At 40.7% G+C, this 16207-nt stretch overlaps 2 protein-coding genes across 4 annotated transcripts in view; one reads left to right on the top strand and one right to left on the bottom strand.

Moving 5' to 3' along the window:
- Nucleotides 1-16207, top strand: part of LOC125311500 (serine/threonine-protein kinase 32C-like) — a 284135-nt gene that overhangs the window by 136906 nt on the left and 131022 nt on the right. For all 3 annotated transcript variants that reach the window (XM_048269621.1, XM_048269623.1, XM_048269622.1), the window contains exon 5: nucleotides 4034-4071. In XM_048269621.1, the coding sequence (XP_048125578.1) occupies nucleotides 4034-4071 (38 nt within the window). The remainder of the gene's footprint in view (nucleotides 1-4033; nucleotides 4072-16207) is intronic.
- On the bottom strand, nucleotides 10268-11880 carry LOC125311501. Its single transcript, XM_048269624.1, has 2 exons — nucleotides 11822-11880; nucleotides 10268-11773 (listed from the first exon to the last, which is right to left on the bottom strand). Exon 2 carries the CDS (start codon nucleotides 11743-11745, stop codon nucleotides 10444-10446), a length of 1302 nt encoding a protein of 433 aa, XP_048125581.1. The 5' UTR covers nucleotides 11746-11773; nucleotides 11822-11880; the 3' UTR covers nucleotides 10268-10443.

The following is a 16207-nucleotide window of genomic DNA, read 5'->3' as shown; positions in this document are numbered from 1 at the left end:
CACACATGCACATTTTGTTTTTATTTGCATTTTACACAACGTTATAAGTATCGATTGATCAGGGAAACATTTAGTTTCTTTTTCTTTCTGTCCGCGGTTCCATAACACCATTCAGTTGTGCCGCAAATGAACAGACAGAAGCACCGGGCATAATCTAGCCTAAATTCGTGGCTCAGTGGACCACCAATCTACTCATCGAGGAGGCTCATAGTTTGAAGATCATAGACCATAGATCAGACAGAGAAAGCCTATGCAGTTGCTTCGTAGCCTATAGCACGTTTTTTGTTCCGCGGACCTAATCAGTCATGGGTGTGTTTTTTGGCACACATCTGTCATTCCCTTAAACAGATAGGGGTGCAACTTTAAACAGCGCATCGGTATTTTCATAGTCAGCGGCACATTTGAAGGAAATTGCTTGCACGCCAGACCCTATGGAACAGTCATTTCACTAAACCATGCTTTACTAAAACCTAGCAGAGTAGCCTATAGCCTACACACATTGTGCTCGCCGTAACAGTTATACACAGTTAATTACTTTCACTATTGACTGACAATGGGTTGCCATCGAAAACATAGCCAATATGTTCGAATGGCAATAATCCTGCAGAGGGGTTGCCTACATCTGATGACGTCTTTAGCTGTTCAGCTCATATTTGCCTCTCTGTCATTACCAATTTGCAAATGATGGTGAATAACTACTCATTGTGAGATGTATTTTGTAAAATCTTTATTCTAATTCTGTTTCCCATGGTGATCGTGTAATTTATAATGTTTTGCATGGATGTGCGCGTGTTTGTGGATGAGAGAAGCATGGTGCATTGTGCACCCGCCCATATCACTGTTGATAATGCACTCTTAAAATAACATATTAACTCGCCATGAACTTCTGACCAGGTTTCTCTTGGTCAGTGGCGTAATGCATCATTAACTGCCACACCCCTGGGCATGTTGCTCAAAAAAAGAGAAGTGCAAAATACGAATAAACTTTGCGCAGGAATAATAACCTGTTTCCCGCCATGCGCCAGGTCGGAAAATAGGGCCCTAAAAATATGTACAGTATAATATTGGCATGTGAAAAATGTTGTTTCTGTATGGTTGCACACCATTTATAATGTAAAAAGAGTGTAATTCTCCATCAAATTCAATCAGATCAGTTACAAACAATAAAATATAGACCTAGCCTAAATGAAAATTTTAATAACAATAGTTCTATTTGTGTGTGTACAACTTTTTTTCCATGTTTTTTCCCCACAATGAAGTAGTATGGGTAAAGCATACATTTCCTGAATCCTCGGAGTCCAGAGAGTATTTCAGTTTCTGTCTTTTGTGTCTGTACATTTCTCTGATGCCACAGGGCATGAAGACAGTGTATAGTTTAAGCGGAAATTGTGGAAAATTTGGGGCAGTGTTTGGGGCAGCCATGGTCTACTGGTTAGCACTTCGGACTTGTAACCGACCAGTAGGATCTTTGCAATAAATGAATTTCATCATCCAGTAATCATTCATCCAGCAATCCATGAATTCTTCAATTAAAGGTGCTCTAAGTGATGCTGGGTAATGTCACTTCTGTTGGCGTTCAAACAAAACAGAAAGCTAGCTTGCTACTTCCTCCCCCTCCCTCCCGTGCAATTGAAACTCTCCTAAACGCGCATCTCGTCGGTGGCTTGCTGGAACAGTTTGTTATGTTTTTATGGGCAAGGTTTGCCCAAGTTGTTTTGTGGCTGTTTTTGGAGCCTGGGTTGTCCACAGAGATTGTGTTTTTTTACAGTGTATTCAGGACACAGGCAGCTAGTGGATGGTGAGATGATGTTTGCTGTGACAAAAAAATGTTTAACCTAAAAAACGTATGACATCGCTTCCTTTAACTTGTTTTTGACCATCTCATATTTCCCTTTTATTTTTTCTTTCTTTCTTTTTTTAGAAAAAGTAATTTCTGTATCACTACTCCTTTAATGTGCAACATGGGCCAAAAATGATCCACATTCATTTCCTATGGTAATTCATGCATACATGTGTGAATTGCACTCATTTATCATCCAGTTGATGCCTTGATGCATGCGGACATGCTCAGGGTATTTAAAAAAGAGTTTTAAAACTTTTTCGAGACCTTTTGATTAAACTAATGGAGCTATTTCACAAAAATAGCAAGTGGATTATGGTCTGGCTCCTGATCAAGTATATCAAGGACATTTGAAAAAAAAAAAAAAAAAAAAAAAATATATATATATATATATATATATATTATCTTTTGTGTTTTGCACTGTAGGTAGACTTGTTTAAAGCCAGTTTAAATGTAGTTCAGTTGTTTCTAAATATATTTCTATGTGTCTAAAATGTGAGCCTGTTTTAGGTGAAGAACATGTTGGATATTATTCTTAATAAATAGTTTTTGTAAAATATCCACTCCATCCATCCCAAAGTATGCCAGATTGTATGCTATGCCGGCTTATTTTTCATTTATTTATTTAAATTGCTTACATGCTTTATTTTTGAGTTATTAAAAAGTAGTTTTACATAGTGTCTTTTTAAATGAATACAAACTAGTGCCTTTTCAAAACATGCTATTCCTGTAGAAAATCTGTAGCCCAATTGTATTCCTGTAGGTAGGCCCGCTTAAAAGTAGGACGATAGGGACAACATTCCAGATAAGTATTTTTATTCATGTTTGCTGAAAGATTTAAGTATAAGCCCTTTTTCATTCCCTACGTCGATGCAGTGCCATAGGTTTCCATTCAATCCAACTGTCTGCTTTCCCCCCAAAAGGGGGTGGAAACGTACTGCAAAGTTCCCGGATGTGCCGGTGATGCATTTATCATTTGAATTCAATAAAAAACGAATTATAGCATTGCTATTGGTTGGCGTGACAGTGTTTCAATGTTGCAAATCCTCTTTTTATAAGAGACAATGCAAAGTATCCAACTTTGACCAACTGTTCGTTCAGACATTGCATGATGTAAAACATTGTTTTTGAAGGCTGCTCTTATATATTGTATAATAATTCTATTTTTGTTGACGTTGTTCATTAAAGACATCCTTGTCGCTGAACATGACCATAAACCAGATGCAAACCTAAACTAAAGTAGGCTTTACCAACCTTACCCCAAATTTAAAGATTTGAATGATCTAAATATACACTATAGCTTCTGTGATAATTATTCTACTACTTCATCTAAAGAGGCGTTGCGAAATCCATGGCGAAAGCCGCAAATGCCCACGTCTGCGACGACGACGCTGCATTCTTGTGACATAACATGAGGCACGTATATTTTTTCTTCTGACCATATCAATGTGTATTTCTGTCGTATAATTAGCCAGCTGTGGCTCCCATTACAATCCATGGACTCGATTCCTCCTCTTGCCCTCCACTAGGCTATTTTGCTGTGGTGCGAAAAAAAAAAAAAAACATGAAACACAAAACTTTATACATTTTCTACAGAATTTGGCTTGGAGGGCTTCTAATGTTTGTCCCTTCTGTCAAAACCCAATATTTCACTTCTATATAAAATAATAGGTAAAATTCCGATATTCAAATATTTTGGACCAGATATTAAAGGAGAAATACGGCAACTCTGGGGGCATGTGCATGGGGGCTCATGGACATGCCCCTAGAGTGAATTCGAGAAGCAGATCTAGGTGAAAATTCACCAGATTTCTGCTTTAACTGGGATTTCAATATGATCAATATTAAATTCTCTTTTAATTGAATAAAATTGTCTCTTTGTTTTTTTCCTTCCATCTTTTAGTGTGTGATCAAACTTTCCAGAAACATTAGTTTTTAAACTAAGATAGTTTAGATCTTTGGACGTAACAATGCATATGAGGTATAGCTAAAACAGTTTTTTACAATTGGACTACAGATTGGACAAGAGCATGTTAGTGATGAAAAGTTCAGCCAGTTTAGTGATCTCAGAATGGCCTATATTTCAAACCTAATTTCCAGTTAAAATTACTGCACCTATTCAATATTGGTGAACATTTGAAAGGGAGGAAGCACACTGTATTCATCCTGACACTACATATCTCTTCCTTTCAGGGATATCAAACCTGATAATATCCTACTGGATGAACAAGGTAAGGCTGTCCAAATCCAAGCTGAAAGTGTTTGCAGTCTGTTTGTAAACTGTATTGGAATCACAATCCAGATCTGTAATGCAATGTGTGACAAATGTTGTAATTGTATGTTCTTTTAGCATTCTAAATAGCTGTCAACTTAATAATTAGACAACAACAACTAGAATGCATTCTATACACAAATCCGCCGCAAACTTTATGGACACCACCATCTTGCCTGCTGCCATTACTGTGTGCCTGCGGAATGTGACTGTGTGACACTTGCCGGTGCCCTCTAATGGCTTTTCAATGGAAGCATCCTGTTAGAGAATGTCTAATAGGAGATCTTGCTCATGAAAGAAAATGTCAGGCTGTGGCCAAAACTTACCGATGAAGGTAATTTATTGACAACATAATGTATTAAGCGTGTATTAATTGATGACGACAATAAAACCGAACGCTGCCATTACTAGCTGTGTTGCTAATATGTTCACAAGCTTCACATGTTACAAATAACTATTAGTAGTTGTAGTAGTAAAATACATGTTCTTACAGGTATTCAGGATTATTTTATTAATCTTATGGCATGTCATGAGCTTCAGAACGCAAACTACAGGGCACTGATTGAAGGTCAGAAAAACATGAGCTCTGGATGGATTAGCCAGATACTGCATGCCATCGCAGATGAGCTCATCACACTAAAAGGTGTTGTGAGGCTTTCACAGGCAGTGAACTCGTACTATAATGTGTCAGTAATTCTTGTTTGGCTTGAAGCCATCTCGGTTTATGTTTTTCATCCACTTTTGATGCACATCTTGGTACCATATTTTCCGGACTATAAGTCACACTTTTTTTCATAGTTTGCCTGGTCCTGCGACTTATAGTCAGGTGTGACTTATATGTGAAAATATATATAATTGAACATGTTTTTAAATGTTAATTCATATTAACTGACTTGAACCCTACATGAAACATTACCGTCTACAGCCGCAAGAGAGCACTCTCAAATGCACAAGTTCTGTCAGTGATCAGTGCTTGCACTATGCCTGAAACACACGTGCATACCTAAATCCTCAAATTATGGCCAGGATTCTATTTATAGCCGGGCCTCAGATTCAGACAAATAAAGGGCAGTAATAATTGCCTACATTGTTTCGATTTAACTCATAAAAGAGCTCTTCTTAATAGTTTATATTGTTGGTTGGTTTAATATTGTTGCCAATGAAAAGTCATTGTCCTACACCATTAGTCTCCAACACGTCGCTCTCAAGCTACCAGTCGCTTGCCGCCCCCTTCTGAGCTTGCCAGAGGCTGAAGCAGTAACCTACATTTAAACACAATTGTTGCTGCATCAGCAATAGGCATCAGCCTATGAATTTTATAAAAAAGTAAATCATGCATAATAATAACAAATAATTAAATTTAGACTATCGTAGACCTCTTTGGCTATACGGAATAAGGTTTCCATTACAGCACAGCACACGTTCAATGAATGAATGAAAGCTGCACAGAAAGTAGCCTACTGGCGCTGCAAAGGTGAATAGATTTGTAGCACTAGCCAAAAAATGTGTAGCATTGTTTAAAAACCTTTAAAATCTCTAAACAATCATAAGTAGGGCAGTTCATCACAGTTCATCTATCGCAACTGGACTGATGAAAGGTCATGTACATCTGTAGGCTACATTGTATTTGGGAAAAGCAGAAGGTATCAGCATAATGTTTTATTTATTTATTTATCTATTAATAAACAAAACAATCCCTGTCAGTTCCATGCAGTTTTCAACAGAAGAGAGGTCATGCCATGGATTTTTGTGAATTTCTTCTACATATTGTATTGTATTGTCAATGCACACATGAAGTACCAGTAGTCTAAAACAAAATGCAGTTTTACATCTAACCAGTAGTGCAAATAACTGACATCAGTAGCGGCTCCTGGGTTGACAAATAGGCGGGGCAGAGTCTGATGATCAAGTTTAGAAAAAAAAATTGGCATAGTTATAGGTCACCGGCAGCTGGACGCACACTAAGAGCGGTCCACAGAGATTTTGTTCATTTTTTTACGGCTCTTTCTTTCTATGGCTAGGCTATGAGCGAAATCTGGAATGGAATCCAATAATGTTACCACTTGCGGTCAAAATACCGCTTTGTTAATGCATTATTAACCTATGGTTAGCCTACTTAATGTTATTTTATTCATAAGAAGTGAAGTTTAAAATGTTGAGATTCCAGACAAATAAACCTACAATGTAGGCTAGGTACCGGTAATCAGCTCATTAGCTCAGATCAGTGGAGAACTACTTTGGGGGAAAAACTCGAGGGAAACAAATTAACCGAGAATTCGTTGCGAAATCAAAATTCCACTGGAGCTCCAAGCGTAGGCTTCACGCCGCCTTACACCACTCAGCTCTCATAGTCAAGTTCACGTTGTTTATGGTCATGTAGGCCTACTCATAAAAGAAATGATAAGTAACGAAATTATTGTGTTCAAGAGCCGGCTCAACTTTAAAAAGTAAATTAAAAGTATGCTATTCATTAAAAAGGTAAATATTCTGTAGAACAGGTCTAAGGAATAAAAACTCGGGATCTAAGAGCATTCAAGAAAACCCTTTAGCCTCTCTAACTGAGATTGTATTAATATCTCCAGATGTTTCAATTATTTTGAAACACTCCAAAATAAGCTTTTAAATCTTTTCGGAGATCTTGTGCACTTTCTTACGCACTCCTCTCATGACACTAGCCCCATCAAATGTCTGTGCAATCAGTCTTACTTTATCTGTGTCACTCTCAGGTGAACAAACTCGTACACAATTTCGCACTTACACTGTAGCCCTCATCGAGTTGTGCTGCAATATTAGCTTTCCCCAGCATGGCTAATTTGCACAACTCAGATGCTAGCCTCATGTTTTTTGCCTTCTCTGATAAATGTTTCATGTCACACACACTTACACTAGCCTACTCCAAACATCCCCTTGTCCCCCAGAAGATCGTAAAAGCAAGCATGGAAAACAGAACATTTTATTGCGTTCAGGACAATCAGAGCTTCTTATCAGAAATATGGCCTACCACGAACGTGAAAATGTCCGATTAAATGACCGACTCTTGTCCTTTGTTTGTTGGTATACGATGTTAATGTCGGGCTGATCAGGTCCTAGGTCTTTGATAGCTAATTTAACTACAAACTCAAGTCTTTCGAATGAATTTTTTAAGAAAAACTCCACACTATTGCACACACGCTGTTCACTTGCCATTTTTCAACTGTCTGCCTGACCTCATCAAACTTTGTGCGGACTAATACAGTAGGCATAGGCTACTACAGTACAGTAGGCAGTAAGTTCTGACGTCGTATAGGGTGGGCAGTGGCATGATCTGCCCACCCGACCTTCTACTAACCGCGCTCTAGCTGCAGTTCCATTATCGGTCGACAGATTTACATAGACAAACAGCAGGCGCTGTTCAATTTCTTTAGGGCAGTGACGTCACTGTCCTACCAGAAATTAAATGTAACGTTACAGTAGGCCTACAACAACTACGGATATGATCGAGATCTTTGCGAAATTTCTTTGCAAATCATACAAAAATGTAACATGTTTGAGTACTTTGCCACTGATTACAATAATAAACAAACAACATTTTATTTTAAAAAAAAATATTTTGTGGATCTACTTTTCTAGTGGATGAATCTTTAGTAGGGCTCTGCCCCTCCTGCCCAAGTGAACGAGCCGCGTCTGACTGACATGTCCAAAAGGGCCTTCATGAAATGCGTCGCTAGACTGTTCATACACATTTTAACGGGCGAAGTTGAGCTGTTGTCCGTTATTGTTCATGCAAATAGGCTGATTCATGTTCCCTTGCATTTTTCAACTGAGGTCCATGGTTAGTCTGGCTTTCACCACACCAAGCTCAATCTTTTAATTAATCGAAAAAGAAATCGGAGGCAGATCAGGCTGGGTTCACCCAGCCTAGTCTATGGTAGGCGCCCAATATAAATATTGTTTAATTTTGCGATTGAGATATACACGCTCTGGCGTACCCTTTGCGACGTGTTCGTCCCCCCAGTTTCAGAGCTATTCTAAATGCAAAAATGCATAGAGGGAGTGTTAACAAAGATCCTAATAGAAAGCTGTTAGCTTTTCTAAGCTACATAAGGTAGATAGATAGATACTTTATTGATCCCTAGGGGAAATTCAAGGTCACAGTAGCATACAGACAACATACACATACATTCACTAACAGCAGAAAAAGTAATTAAAAGTATATAATATAAAAAACACAACTAAGCAATAAGGACTGTAGAAGATAAAGAATATACTATTATTCTTATAAGAATATATCATTATTCACAGGACTGAGCCTGAGGTCCTCTGTGTATAAGGTAAGGTAAGGTGCTCTTTGTGAATGAGTGTCATGGTGATGGTGCAAATGAGTAAGTCAAACGAGTAAGTCAAACAGTGCAACAGTGCAAGAATAAAGTCTATATATCTATGTATAAATAACTATATTAAAAAAGGTATAAGTGTGGTCACAGTTCGGCTGTGGCATAGAGGGAGGGGTTGTGCATATGTGCTAATAAAGCACGCAAACAGTGAGGCAGAAGACAATGGTAAAGTGGCTAGTGGACAGACAGTTCAAGACATGGAGGTGGTGAAGAGGCAGACAGACTATGCGGAGAAGTCTATTTCTCCTCTTCCCTTAAGTGATGCATTGAACAGTTCAATGGCCCTGGGGATGAATTACTTCCTCGGTCTGTCTGTTGCGCAAGGCAGTGAGCGAAGTCTCCAGCTGATCAGGCTCTTCTGCTTAACAATAGTGCTGTGGAGTGGATGACACTCATTGTCCAAGATGTTGATCAGTTTGTTCAAGGTCCTTTTGTCAGATATTGAAGTGATGCTCTCCAGTTCAGCTCCCACTGCAGAGCCAGCTTTCCTTACCAGCCTGTCAAGTCACCCCGCATCCTTCTTCTTTGTGCTTCCTCCCCAACATATCACTGCATAGAAGAGGACGCTGGCAACAACAGACTGGTAGAACATCCTGAGGAGCTTGCTGCACACATTGAAGGAGCGCAGCCTCCTCAGGAAGTACAGCCTGCTCTGCCCTTTCTTGTAGAGTGCGTCAACCTAAGACAAAGCCTGTTATACTAAAACATACAAACGTCTGCCAACCAGTGTACACAACCCGGCCCTGGCCAGATGGAGATACTAGCCTGAATAGGCAGACATGCCGTCTCCCTCTGCCCATGTTATCACTGATGTTCCTCGGATGTTCTTAAACATCGGCCTGTATGACCTTCCTGCTGGTACACAGGCCTAAGGCACAGTTATGTACAATAATATGGACCTTTCCCTGTTGTATACTACACACAGAAGTAACATATGAACACATCAGAATACAGTAAGAATACCCCAGAATTCTACAGTCCCCCCTCTTGATCAATCAAAAAGACAGATTTTTATAGATCATACAAAACAAATAAACAGGAGTCTGATGTGGTCTAAAGAACAGATAACAAACCAAGCATTACCTCTCAGGCACTTTAAGGAAAGGAAAAGAAGTGCAGGCACCTTGAAAGAAAACTTAAACACTGATTATGTTGCTGATGATTATCTCACATTCTAAGAGTCAAAAGAAAAGGAAAACAAAGTCTTTTGGAAGTTTAGGAAACCGGCCGGCAACAGTTCAGTTCAAAGGCAAAGTCTCTGTCCCAGATGTTGTCTGTGGCTCCCGGCAACCTCATAGGCACATGTGAAGTGAAAAGAAAGAGCAGTATCAGTTGAAGGATAGTCATGAAAACAACAGTATATAATCTATTATAGGGGTGTAGCATCCTCCCAACCCTGGTCCCCCAGTGAGTCCCCGGTTAACCCGTTGCTGCGTGTTCAGCTCCCTTACGGGTGTCCCCAGAAACCCACCTTTAGAACCAGGACTACAGGATTACTCCCCCCTCTTGATCTAGCTTAACTGTAATCATTCTCAAAAATCGGCAATTGTAATTGTATCCTCAGATTAAACATTTCATATATCAGTAATTACACATATTTAATCATCAAAATCAATTATAAGACTTATCTAAGTCTATAATTTTTCATAACATGAGTTTGTGTCAAGAAGAGTCCACTACCACAGCACTCTGAGCATGCTCGGGTTCTCAAAGAAAGATTCTACTCTCGGATCCCTAACCTTTCATTTCTCCCGACGTCATAAATTCCCTGTCAAAAAAGTCTCCCGTGAATCTTCCCCCCTCTAGTTCACACCTCACCCCTAAAAGAAGATCGGCGGAAACTCAGATAGAATTCGTACCCTACCCAAGCGCGTCATGTTTCAGGCGGTTCTATTAGTTTGCAAATGGCTTGCATGTATCCACTTTTCTCTCACCCTGGACCTTCACTGCCGACTATGTTATGGCAATCCACATCGGGGAATGATGTCTTTCACAAGGACTTTGGCAGTGTGTAGTGCAATTCCAGATCGTGCAGGGAATGCCTCAATCCACCAGGAGAACTTGCACAGGACAACCAGAACATCTCGGTAGCCTTTGCACTTGGGAAGAGTGATGTAATCTATCTGGAGAACTCTGAATAGTCCTGGTGGAGCTGGTGTCTTCAGCATTGGCAACTTAACCTTCTTGTCGTGATTGTTTTGCCGACAGATGACACACCACTTGACGATGTCTGTGGCCGTTGCTGTGAACTTCGGTGACCACCAGACCTGTATGAATCTGTTCCTTATCTTCTCCACTCCCACATGTCCAAGTGAATGAATTTGCGCCGTCAGATATGGTAGAAGACTTTCTGGAGCCACTGTTCGTGTTCCAAACCTCCACAAGTTGTCATCATGGAGCTTCGCCACATTTTCAATCCAAATCCATTTCTCTTCTCGGCTCGAGCTGTTCTGCATGTCAATGATGTTGGCCAAACTTTCCCGTTTTCCCTCTTCAGATGTTTCCTTGACCTTCTTTGTCACTCTCATCATGCATTTCTCGTTGTCATTTTCAAAAATGTTCCTGTTACCGTTAGATCCGTCCGTGTTTCCATTTCCGTGTCCATTCTCGTTAGTCGTTTCGTTATCTCCTCCCTCTCTTTTTCTTGCGGCTGTTCTTGACACCGCATCCGCCATTGCATTGCCTCTTACTTCAATGGTGTCTTGCCTTGTATGTGCCTTTACTTTGATCACTGCCAGTTCCTCTGGCAGCTGCATTGCATCCAACAATTCTGCCACAATCTGTCCGTTCTTGATGGGACATTGTTTCACACATGGAGGTGGTTTTCCAGTCAGTCTGACAGGTTCCATTTCCAACAGTCCACAGTCATTCCTTCCCTTAGCCCATGCAGGATGTTCCAGGAGATCCTCTCTTTTTAGCCTTCTCAGGTTCCACAAGACTTCTCCATCTCCTTCTCCAATGGCTATGGTGACTGGGGCTGTCTGCTTCAGACTGAATTTTTTTCCGGTTGGTCCACCAGCTGTATTGATGATGCCTGACAGAGGTATTTCGTGTTTCTTCAATAGGTCGGATGAAAAGACTTTAAGTTCAGCACCAGTATCAATCATGAATTCAATTTCAAGCAAGGCAGTAGCATAGAGGGTGTTGTCAGTTCCTTCTGGTTGGTAAAGCACAGACACGCCGTCGGTGGTGGCTATTGTGCGCACAGCGCATATGAGTGCCTCGTCAGCTGACTCATCCCAGGCATCCCAGTCCTCCATCGCTGGCCTGGTTTTCTTTGTCTTTGGCCTTGTTACCGGAGCAGTCGCTCCCTGGGCAGCATTGGATGTAGATGCCCCATCATTTACTGGTGCAGGTGGGGGTGAGGGAGGTGGGGGTGGGTGAGGTAAAGAGTTGACAGGTGGGGGTAGGGGTGGTGGTGGTGGGGTAGGGAAAGAGTTGACAGGTGGGTGAGGTGGGTAAGGGCTTGTAGCCAGTGGCATTGGTAACAACAATGGAGGAGGGGGGGCGGGGTACTGAAGCTATGGCTAGTGGCTGTAGATAGCCATACTGGAGTGGAGCAGTTTGATGATGGTTGGTTGCAGACGTTCTTCCTTGTCTTTGTGGATTGTAGAAAGCAGTGGCTGCTGATGGGGCCAGAATGATTTGTTTTGTGTCACCTGCTGGCTGTTGGTCAGGTGGGGTGCTGTTTCTTGGCCCATGTGGGGTTCCCATAACAGCAGCATTCTGTCCAATGAAGCTGTCTTTATCAATGTCCACTGCACTTCTAGATGTCTTCACCATGGCATATGGCGCTGTTGAGTCCAAGTCAGGCAGAGTCGGATTGAGGCGGGTGCTTGGTTGCCTGTTGCGACCCCCGCCCACAATAGGTGCCGGTGTGTATGGGAGGAGTTGGCTCCTCCCCCGTTGAGTGGGCCTCTGAGACTACTCCTCTTCGCCTCATTCCACTCTGTTCTGGCAACACATCCGCTTCCATGAGTTGTTCCTCCAAATCACGTCTGTCCATCTCTGTTCTCCAAATCCTGTCTCGGATCTCTAATTCCAACTTCTCTATTTTCCTTTGTAATTTTTTCTCAAATTTGCCCAATTGTAATTTCACTGCCATCCAATCTGACACATAGTCTTGTATCTCAGCTAAGGCCTGCAACTTAGTTTTCCTACCAAGAACCATATCTGGATTGTGCTAATATCAAATCATTAAATATTAAATTGTACTATGTGTTTCATGCAGTGACGTGATCCTTTTAAATATATTCTTAAATATTCCGTGATGTGGTAGTGATATAGTGACAACGTTGCACTTTCAAAATTTTGTTAGTAATTTTTTCACCTCTCAATTGTTCACAAGTTGTCTCTCTCTTATTTTTATTTTTTCCACACTCACACACACACGCTAGCTGCTCCCGCCAGGGAAAAGGAAACACTTTCTCTCTATCTCTCTCGCTCCGTAACCTGACACTTGGTAAGTTATTTTACTCACAGCATGAAGCCACAACAATAAATTTTACCAGTGTCAGTTCCACTTAACTCAGACTGTTTCTTTTCTCCCAAAACGGCTGGACAACGATAAAAATTAATGTCTCACTCACACCTTTAACGATCTTTCGTTAAATTCCCACTCTGGTGATTTCGTCTTCTTTCCGTATCACTGTAGCACTAAGTTTAGTCCTAGGCCATTAAACTAAACAAAGACCGTTGAGAAACAACCACACAGTTCACTCAGCAAATAATGACTCCTGTTTTCTCATTGGCACACGCACAGCATTTATCTCATAAAACTCACACAGCTTAACATGTAATGGCAGTACAGAAAAAGAAAAGATTTAATCCCCCAAGCTTGTCCGTAGTTAATCGATTACTTCTTTTAATTCGTTCACGAATCTATCCAATTACCCAAAATATGTGTACACTTTGACCTTTTACTTTTTTCCAGAAAACTTCTTATATCAAATGACATCTAGAGCTCATCAATCATTGATATTGGTATGTTACTTGTCAAAACTCTTAATGACACAAACTTCAATACTCTCATTAATGTGCAGCTTATTTATCTAATAAATTAGCTTTACTTTGGTTCTTTTTCCCGCATAAAGGAGTAAAGACTTTTTGCTTTCACCTGGTCAGAATGTCTTCACTGCATGCAGGGTGCGCAGTGCAGCAGTGTTTCCCCTCTTGGCAGGCTTCCAGCTGGGATTCAGTCACGTCAATCAGGGTGCCAAGATGGACTCTTCTTACAGATGTTCAAAATCCAAAATCTGCCCCCGAAGTCTCTTTGAACCCGTTGGATGTTCGTCTTCCCTCTCCTCTTGCGGTCGGGTCATGATAACCAAATGTTGTCGTGTTTCTTCTCCTTTTGCGAGAAGGGTCACGGCACCAAATGTTGGATTCTCTGGTTGTTGCGTTGTGTTTTAGTTCTAATGTCTGTATTGAAGATGGTCAATAAAGCTTGACGGCGGGATCAGGATTGGCGATTAGATGATGATTTATTGTAGATGGTACAACAATGAATAACAGAACACAGGCTAAGTCTCAAACAGTAAAACTGTGCAGAGTCTAACAGTTGTGGTTGTTATTAGAAGCGGCTGCTGAGCCTTCCGACAGAAGATGCTCCTCGGGTCGCTTCCTCGATCCATCTCCAAGTCAAAACCTAAGAAAAAGCCTGTTATACTAAAACATACAAACGTCAATCATGCCAACGTGAATTGTATTCGAAGTCTAACATTAATCATTTGCATCCAAATGCTTCCAATTTTTATAGTAAATGGGTAATCCAATTCATATGTTAATGTAGTAGCTGTTATCTTCGTGAATCATTTCTTTGTAAGCATGATGTTGCCCATTAGCACCTTAAGTGTACGACTAGCAATGTGCATTTAAAGGGGCACCAGGCAGGCTTGATGCTTTTTCTCTACGAAACTCCCCCTCGCTCAGGCTGAAGCTCTTTTCCTTTTCTTTGCGTCTTCTGTCAAGGGTTTTCGCTGCTTCTTCGCCGGCTCTGCCATTATACACACGTTTGCAACAATCTCTAGCGTTTCGTTAGCCTGCCTCTGTGCTGTAAACTGATCCTGCTTCGGTCGGCGGGTAGGATACACCGAACTTGCAAGTGGGATATTCTTCCTACAGGCAGTAGGGGGGCGAGAGAGCCTTTTTTCGCCCCGTAATGAGTCATTTAACCATATACCGACTTACGAAGATGATTAATTAACACAAAAACGTTGCCTGGTGTCCCTTTAATCCTGCATACGTAAATTACTTGTGTTTGACCTGTAGAGGCCAGTATGGTAACAGAGTCTTGCCTGAGAATTTGTTGAGTTGAGGAAATATTTAGTACATTACACAGAGATGTCATATGTATGCATATTTGTGTAAAGTAAGTGATTTGTGTTATTTATGTTACACAATATGTTTGTGTAATTTATGCCAACCAGGTTATTATTTCTATCTTTCCTTTTAACCAGGTTATTATTTCTATCTTTCCTTTTAGACCACAATTTCTACTTCATAATTCAACTAAACTAATTTACAAGATAATACCACGTGCCACAACGTGTGTGAAGTGCTTCAGATTTATGGGCCTGTCACATTTCCCAGCCAGGTCCATGATAAAGCAGGTTAAGACCCGTGCTGTGATGCGCTCACTAAAGGGCGATTCCATCTCCCCTTAAAGTAGCCTACAACATGATCCAAAGCACTATACACGGGTTTCCCGTTTACTAACAAAACTAGATGCGCTCGCAGCCGTGGGGCAGAAGACGCTTGGTGGCCGTCCACAACGTTATAAACTTAACCTAAATAGTCGGCTGCTGTAAGCTACAATCGGATTTTTGTGTATACCCCTGTTGTCTCAATGATAATAACATCTCATCATCAGACTATATTTCAAAGTTTGCCGTTCATTTGCATTATTAATATAACATAACGTAATTTTTGGCGAAGACATGCATTCCGTTAGGGATATTGAACATATTTAACATTCTCTAACCATTGTGATTTCGAATTGGTGCAGTTTTCAGCACAAAAACTCATTTTATTCTTTTGCTCTTTTGCATTGCTCTATGCTGTTCTATGGTGCTTTCTGCCTCTCGGTTGCGCACACATGTTTTCGTGACGTTGCATAGAAATCCATATATACATCTCCGTTGCTCAAGTTTATGTGATATTGACCTAAAGTCGCACCCCCATTGAAAAACTGTTGGTAGCATCGGCTAACTAGCGCCAGATTTCTGAGTGCAGGGGACAAGCCGAGGTGAGCTATGAGACATACGTTCACACTCAGTATCATGTTTCAACACATTTTAGGTCAATATCACACCGGAATTCTCCTTTAACATAATTACAGAAATTGAAATAATTTCAGGATTGAAAGGCATTATTCTGTGTGTCGGTGTTGCCTTAATCCCACATGTCGTTTGGCTGTGCTTTTCAACTCAAATCACTATAAAATCCCATAAAACTCCTAATGCATTTCTATGGAGCCGTAAACTGAAGTTGACGGAGTATGTCTACATGTGCGGAGCTACTGGACTGCCATTGGCTCATCTGCGTTCGATGGGCGGGGTTTTGCGATCGGTCAATTCATTTACATGGTATAATGACGTCCACCCAAAGAAAGTGTCCAAAATCGCCATTTTGGCAACCATTTTGTTTATGTTAATTAGATGGTCAAAAACTAAAAATTCAGCTTGGGAACAGGGCTAACTGGATTCAGCACACCTTAATTAT

This window comes from Alosa alosa, chromosome 18 (genome assembly GCF_017589495.1).
Source record: "Alosa alosa isolate M-15738 ecotype Scorff River chromosome 18, AALO_Geno_1.1, whole genome shotgun sequence".
Lineage (NCBI taxonomy): Eukaryota > Metazoa > Chordata > Actinopteri > Clupeiformes > Clupeidae > Alosa > Alosa alosa.
This window is presented reverse-complemented; position numbering and strand designations above follow the sequence as displayed.